Genomic DNA, 8379 nt, shown 5'->3' on the forward strand with positions numbered 1-8379 from the left:
AAATTGGAAGTAGAGAAGTAGATCCTTTTCACAGAGAAACAGTATCAATTGATATCAATTACTCAACTGTAGTGCTATATTTTGGGGAGGTTTCAATTAAACAAGGGAAAGCAATTTCGACACATTGACTTCTAATATTTTGACAATATGAAATATTCAGTTTTTTATTTTTTGAGAAGGGACAACTTACACCATTACTCCAAAGCATACACGAAATTATGTAAAAACAAAAGAATCTTTCCAACACATGGATCATTAAGAGGCATCTCAGAATACTAGGCATGGATATGGGTTTAGGATTGCCTTTCATGGGTGATTTGGTAATTTAAGACCCTTAGGAAAGTGTGAACTTTATCAGTATCCCTGCGCAGGCAGTGGCACAGTTGGTAAAATGTTTGCCTTGAAACTCTTGCATCAGTTGACATCAGGAGCGGGAGTTCATTCCAGAGAGCATGTTCCCCATAGTCTTTGAATTGAAGGTCAACCTAGTCACCAAAGAGAGAAACAACATATTGCTCACAATATTGATACTTTTTGTCTTTGATCCTTTTGATTATTAGGACTTGAAAATAGATGACAATGCAAACCTTTGGCCAAAGACATTGGTTTTCATGTATCTCACATAGGATATAGTAAAGCTATTAGCCATCAAAAAGCTAGAAACAGAAGCCATCTGTCCTTTTCCTGCAATGCATGTAATGGCAGATGAAGTGAGCTCCTGTAGGAGCAGAGAAATGAACATCCAGAAAGGTGCTGATGGGGTTTAGGTGCATTTGACACACAGACAATACGGTGGACAGTTGCCATGTTTTCCCTCAAGGAATGCTGACATTTCCTGAAATTTGTTCCAGATGACCCCATTGCATTTTATCTCTTCTGATAGCTCACTGTGTAGTTTTGTTGCTTATTGTTCTCATAGTGTCTAGAGAAATAAACAACTTAGAGATGATGAGCACTTGGTGCTTTAAGGTACACTCACTCAACCAGGCCAAAGAAGATATGAGTGTCTCAATCCATCCAAAAATGTCCCTTACCAGGTTTCAGTGAGGAGCACCTGCTTTCCCTTGAGACACTGGAATTAACATCTGAGAGAAGGAGGGTACAGGCAGAAGCCCTGCCTGGCAGGAGTCCGCTGTATGAGTGGGGACAGGATGCTGCTTCCAAAAAATGCAGCTTAGTGCAACATAAAATCAGTGGGTCTGCTAGGCTCACAGCCTCTACGTGAGAATATCCAGAGATTTCTGGGACCTGAATCCATCCATAAGTCTGCAAAAATGTCAGGAAATGCCTAAAACTTGTAAGAACAAATCTGGGTAATGGCAGACCCTCAACTACTGAACTGTCTCCTAAAGCGTGCAAAAACTTTTTATTTCAATTGAAGGAGTGTTTGTCTATGCGCACCTGTGTCTATGCTGATTACCTACATTTGTTTTGTTTCTGTGGGCTCTTGTTTTTACTTTTGTTGTGTGGTTAATAACAGAAAATTTTCTAACAAACTGTCAAGATACAAACAAGAACAAATGAATAATTGAGAGGAGCAGTGAACAGAAGGTGAAGCATTCCAGAACAAATTAGTGATAACTGAATTTGATTCATAGTAACGAAGGAAATAAGCTAGAAAAAAGTGTTTAGTTTCTATTTACCTCAGTTAATATATTCGTTCCATTATAGTGTGTTTATGAGTTGCAGGTAATTGTCTTTCATGATAATGACAACACGGTGCTATTATCAAGTGCTTAGAACATAAACAGTGAAATACATCATTGCTTATGTTACCATTGGTGTAATCCTGAATTTTTATTTTCATGAATAATTCTTTCTGAGAACTTCATAAAGCTGCTTGCCTGTTACTGTGCTGTTGTTAAAATTGTCCTACATGAATGGAGAGGTGATTTAGTAAAGCTATGACAAATTGACTGAGGTGATTTAATGCAACAGTATGAGTTTTAACTTACAAACCCCAAAATAGTTTAAGATAACACTGTATGAATTATAAAATAAAGCACATTTCAGGGAAAAATTCACCTTACTGGCTTAAAGTTTTCATGCTATGGCCTTTTCATTGTCTTCAGTATTGCGGATGTTGGACTTACCTTGCAACCGATATGGGTATTTTCCTTTCCCACTAAATACAGTACACATGTGATTGTGACTAGCTTGGCCTGTGAGTATTCTGCAAGATGAGTAAACATGTCTGCTGAATTTCAACCCCATAAAGCAGTGATGCCTTGCAATATAATCAGTGTATGCCCAAACATCACCTGATCACTACTGGCTTTCTTCTCCCTGCTTGGGTGTACAAGGTGCTTTTAGATCATGAACAGAAGCAATTATCCTGGCCCCCAAGGTTTCACCGAAGTTTGGTGTGAGCATAAAACAGAATTTCAGTGTTGGAGTCCTAGAACACTTTGAGGGATACACTTCTTTCAGGTGTCCTTGTGTGAATTTCTTCTCAGGAAAAATGTGTAACTAACCATGAAGAGACAGTCCTGGGTACTTCCTGCAGTGGGGGTGGCCCCCTCAGCAGTGAGAGTCCTGAGACCCCTTGAAGTTGGTTCCTACACTGCTGCCTATGCCTCTGGCTCTGTGGATTAGCAGACTGGAAGGTGTAACATTCAGGCTAAATGTTATTTCTGCACAGCAAGGGATGTCACTCTACTTCCTAATGCAGCAGGGATCCGGAAAACCAAGGAATCATCAGGAGCTACCCACCTGCCTAGCGATTATCGTCAGCCCCTGTAGAAGTTGCCATATTTTTTGCTGTATTAACTCAGCTTTCTGCATGAAACTGAGAGGAATATTTGGCAGGTGAACTCCTTGGGCCTTCATGTGACACATAGCGTCTTCCCAGGAGAGCATCAAGTGGATCATCAGGATAATCAGGTCCCTCTCCTGATCACCAGGTTGGAGCACGCCATAAGAGAAGTGAGACAAAGGTTAGTTACAAGTGACCTTTGTTCACAAAGGCCAACTGAAAAACTGATAGAAGTTTCCAGTATGTGTATAAAATTTTTCTATATGTCATAGATGCTATTTTGTGCTTTGGTACCAGGGATCGAACTCACGACATTTGTTGGGTTTGCTAAACTGGTGCTTACACCACAAAGCTAAACCCTAACCTTATAGATGCTTTCAAAATTTTCAAGTTAAGGAAAGTTGCCACAGTAAAACAATCACATGAAAGTAGCTGATAAGAAGAAATATTTTAACAGGATTTCTAAATGATAATTTCACAACATTGTTTTCCCTCTAGAATTTTGTGTTTTAATTAAAATCTTGTTAACACTGTGTCTATGGCAGAAAATCCAAAAAGTATGGTTCTAACAAGAGAAAATAGAGCATGGATAAATTGTGAAGGTTTGATAGGTTTGCTCTGCTATCGTCAGAGCAGAGGCCAGAGTCGCACCTGTGAGCATGGTGTCATGATATCAAAGGGTACAGTTGCAGTGGGGTGACTCTCAGTGGAGACAGGGCCAGGGCCCAGAGCAAGTGTGCACTGAAGGAGTGGGCACTGCAGGAGCAGAAGCAGAAGGGGAGAGAAGCCAGGGCCATAGAGATGGTGCAGGGTAGCAGGGTCAGTACTGGAACCACTCACCACACATGTAGGAGCCATGCTACCCTGCACTGGGTAAACTGCACACGCGTTTCTCACATAAAATCCTAGATGTGGGTGTTGGTTGAGGTAAGATCATCTGCATTTCCAGCTTACAGATCTTGCAGTGTTTATTCAGCACTGGATTTTCCTAGGGGATTCCAGGTACAGTGTGATTGCCTCACTGCTCCCTATCCAGCTGCTCTGCTCTGCAGTGTTGCTCCTGCCACCACAGACCACAGCGCCCCTTAGAGCCTACAGCCTGAATAGCCCGACACTGGCTCCTGGTTGCTGGTGGTGCTGTGCAGGACTCACCTTCATCTTCAGGGTCTCTTCCTTGTCACCCGGGGTGGCGATTGAGGCTGTGTGGCACCTTTTCCTTAACACTGAAAAGATGTCTATGTCCAGAGAGTATCGGGCTACCTGGAACCAAGAGGAAATCCAGTGAGCTGGGTTTAAGAGTGAAAATAGGAATATATTCACTTAATGTGGTGAAATTTAATGCATGTGTAATTGGCTCCAAAGGAGGGCTGCAAGAAGACTGAAAATTGAGTTAGGAACTTACCATTTTTACCTAATTTTCCATTAGCTCTGGAAATTTGTTTCCCATACTGTTTTTTGATCTCCTACCCTCTTCTAATTTCTATGCCTTTATTTTACAGTCTTCCTTTAACTTAAATATGGAACACAACCGTGAAAACCAGCAAAACTGCTAAAGGTACCTGTTACATAATACTTTCTTCTAGCATTTGACCCAAAGGTAGTTATACATATGAGTCTATATTTACCTATTTAACCTCTTGTTTCTCTAGGGTCCAAACTGGTATACTTTCCTTAAGTAAAAATAAACAATACAGTTTTCCCTCAGTTAATTCTTATTCTACATTCATCTAACTCTCTAATTCATCACCAATTTACAGTATAATTTTTTATTGTAAAAAATTTAAATCATAAAACAAGCAAAACATTAGATGAAATTTGAAGGAACAGATTGAGATTTAATACTAGTAGATCACAAAGACTAGAAATAAGCAAGCTTTGTGAAAGTTGAGAGGAAATTTCAGGAAGGTTTTGAGTAATACTCAAGGCAAGTCATATCTGGCAAAAGAGAAGACAGTGATGCATAACAGAATTGTGTGATGTGAATATATCACAAACATGAGCCAGTTCTCTGACCAGTCCCTTTCTGTCCTTAGCCCTAACCCCCCATCCACTGCAGCGCTGACCTTGTTGGACACAGTACACACTGTTAAAATTGACTTTATCTGGAAACACGAGCCAGGATCACCACTAAACCAAACCTGTTATCATACAATAGAAATCTTGGCTCACTGCTTACGTGTGTTTGGTACTTCAGAAATTTAGATTTCTTTCCATCTGACAAGAAATCATTTTAGTTCAATAATGCTTGATCTACTCAGTTCTCTGTTGAGCTGTTCCCATGTTTTGGACATCTGTGGTGCACTCAGTGAGGAAAGCTCATGGATTGTCTCTGTGGACTAGAGGAAGGAACCAGCATGCTTCCAAAGCCCACAGTGAAAATGATGTATGTCCAAATAATATATTTTGAAGGATGAAGTGAAGTAAGGATGGTTTTCTTTTAAAAAGCATTACACTTTTTGCAAGTCATAAGTCTATGAACATTTCCTTCTTTGGTGTTCTACCTTTTATTGGTTTCCTGCTTTCTTTAAACACATTAATCACTATTATTTTAAATTTAAATGAAGAGGTTGTCCTGTTTAAATTGTAGTCTTTGCCCAGCATTATTGGGATGTCTCCTATTAATAAGAGCAAATAGAAAGGTACTTACAAATTCCTTGTACAGTTCTGAAGAGAGGAGACTGATGTGGCTTGACAGAATGGTCGCACGATTAAGCAGTTTCGAGATGGTCATGTTGGAGCCAGTGCTAGTGGTATAATTAGACTGAGAGGCCGCATTTTTCCACAGTAGCAGGCTTGACATCAGCAGCAGCATTGTAAGTGACCCTGGTTAAACCAAGACACGCACTTCTCTTGATAATCAGATTTCCAAAGTCTCTACAGGTAACCCTTATTTTGGAATCTTAACCCTCCTGGCTCTCTAATTTGGTTCTCTAATTTCCTGGGACTGGAAGACTTGGCACCATTCACTACACTTACATAGACACATGCATGGAGACAGAGTTGGAAAACTGAGGGACTTCCTGCTTTTTTATGTTTCTCCCAGGAGTGTTCTGTAGTTTGCAAACTATAGGAACTTAGGTTAATTATGGTAAGGACTGCCTAGCCACCTGTTAACATAGCTCAGTTTGGAGAGAGTTTCTGTAGATTTCAAGCTGTCAGGCACTGTAGGAGCTTAAAATTCTTTCACTCACTATCTGATGTTTGTATTTCACACACTGACATGATACCTACACCACAATGCACTTGTTTCTTTTATTTTCGTGCTTTTGAAGAAAACATATGTGCTTGCTAGTACTCAGAAAGAACAGAATCCTGTTATAAAAATGGTGGCATGAATAGGAATGTTTTACTCACTATAAAAATCTGATGCATTTGCTAGAAAGTGCCAGATGTTTTAGATACTATTTTTAATTTGGGTTTTACAATAACCATGGGAGAGAGAATGTGCCTTCATTGTAAACAGCGTCGAATTATGCAGAGGAATCACAGGGTAAGTGACTTTCCACACTCTGTTATTACCAGGCAGGAGAGGCAGCATACTGATGTTGTGGTCCTTGCACTTGCGTCATGCACACCTGTGGGACTCTAGGCTGCACCTGTGCCACAGGGACCGTTACAGGGTTTGTTATTATATCTTATGACAAACTCCTCTGTGCTAGGGTGGTGAGTGACAGGGATGCTCAGAAGTTTAACTGTATCCACTTCCTCCACTCTACATAACTCTCACATCACAATCTTTCACAGTGATCAGAGGCGGGTCTGAAGGAATGGTGTAGAGCACTAGCATAGCAATAATTGTCAACCCCAAAAGGAAAAAGAGAGCAGGCAGCTACAAAATTAAAAATACTTTTTACCTTCAGCAATGCTATTCCAAGAAAATTGCTTATGTTAAAGTTTTATCATCAAGAAACTGAATTCTAATAAATTTTGATAAATGAAGATGGAATTCTGCAAGGTAAATCTAGACAAGTATTATAGATTTATATATGAATAATTACTCAGGTAAATATGTAAAGAAATAAAGAGACAAATATAAATATATTTGTTTCGATGTTGAACTAAATAACAACTGATTTGTAAAATTAAAACAACATGCAGTCATTCATATGTTATAGTTTTAGTTTTCCATATACAGTTTTAGTATATAATATCACTAATTGCAATGATTCAAAAACGTAAATGTGTGCTTGTTATACTAATATATTAGTATAACTGACATACTAATATATTAATATAATAAAGTTTCATTAGGTCGACCAAAGCCAAATGCAAAATTTTATGTGGATTTGTAATAGAAAATTGCCTTAGAGATGGGGAAACTGAGTTGGAACTTTAAGAAGCTCATCACTGAATACATGCACTTACCATTAGCACATGTATTTGTCATCAGAGAGTTTTACAGTCTGCAATAAGCAGATTAATACATTTCTTCTTCATATCATAAGTATTTTATGACTAATTCTTATTTATTTTTCTGACAAAGTCACTTACTCAGTGCAATTATTTAACACTGTCCTGCTTTTCCTTTTGAATGGACATTGTACAAACTAATAAAACCAAGTAAGATACACCACTGCCATCACTGTCAGATTGTGGCTTCAGAAATGAAAGTTTCATTAGGTTGACCAAAGTCACATAATTCACAAAATGAACCTGAGAACCAGAAAGCTTAGGTTCTGCCTTTTGATGTTGAAAGGATTGGACTCAATGACTTGCGGTCTTATGCTAGTCCAGAGTTCTCCAATCTCACCATTGCTGGCTTTTGAGCTACATGATTTCTTGTTCTGGAATCCGTTCTTAGCAGTCCCCTGTCCTCCACCTCATAGACACCAGAAGCTCCCTCACTGTTCCACTTGCTCCTGCATTAATGCAAAAGTCTCCAAAGATAGCCACGTGTCAAAAACTAGCAGGATTCTACCACTGGAGGACCTCAGAAATGTTCTCTTGTGTCCTGTGCAGGTGCTTTCCAGGGCAACATTTGGGTGGTTCTTCCTAACCATATAAACCTGGCAACTCTTGCCATTAGCTACATTTTCACACCAACCCATGAAGGATGGTAGTAAAGCCAGCACTTATTGCTTGTTACACATACCTGTCACGTTGGCATTCATGGTGATGATCAGGACAGGAAGCACACGTGAATGGAGTAGGCCTGGCTGTCCCTGGTCCAAATTCAGACGTTGGTTCTGAACCTTTGAAGAATTCATAAACATATTTGATCAGAGATTCTCTTCCCTCTACATAGTGCTCTATATGTCTCATAGCCTCCATAGTTTCCAGTATCAAATAGTATTGTATTTCTTTTTCATAATCAGGAAGATATAGGAATACCTGTATCTCAAATGCTGCTGTTCACACACCACTTCACAAACGAAGGTTTTGGCAAAATTTTGCTTCCCTTCGCATTCTCCACATTGCGGGACAAAGCAAGCACAGCCACCATCCCTCATACAAATACAAACAGATCTCTTTCCCAAAATCATAAAATAAATTACATTCATACCCCAAGGAACCACTGCATGTGAGCTAGAAACAGATTTTAATTAAATTAAATTAAATTAAAATGTTAAAAATAATGAAGGAGAGAAGTAGGGACCACTTTTGGTTAGAAGATTTCAGATTTT

The 8379-nt window shown here is 39.2% G+C and overlaps 1 protein-coding gene across 1 annotated transcript; it reads right to left on the minus strand.

Moving 5' to 3' along the window:
• Nucleotides 1-293: 293 nt before the first annotated feature.
• LOC111754958 (prolactin) lies at nucleotides 294-7968 on the minus strand. Its single transcript, XM_023562137.2, has 5 exons — nucleotides 7848-7968; nucleotides 5403-5578; nucleotides 3908-4015; nucleotides 2713-2892; nucleotides 294-485 (listed from the first exon to the last, which is right to left on the minus strand). The coding sequence occupies exons 1-5, from the start codon at nucleotides 7966-7968 to the stop codon at nucleotides 294-296; spliced, it is 777 nt and encodes a 258-aa protein (XP_023417905.1).
• Between the last annotated feature and the right edge of the window lie 411 nt (nucleotides 7969-8379).

This window comes from Cavia porcellus, unplaced genomic scaffold, assembly GCF_034190915.1.
Source record: "Cavia porcellus strain 051 isolate PalLab524CR breed Dunkin Hartley unplaced genomic scaffold, mCavPor4.1 scaffold_13, whole genome shotgun sequence".
Taxonomy (NCBI): domain Eukaryota; kingdom Metazoa; phylum Chordata; class Mammalia; order Rodentia; family Caviidae; genus Cavia; species Cavia porcellus.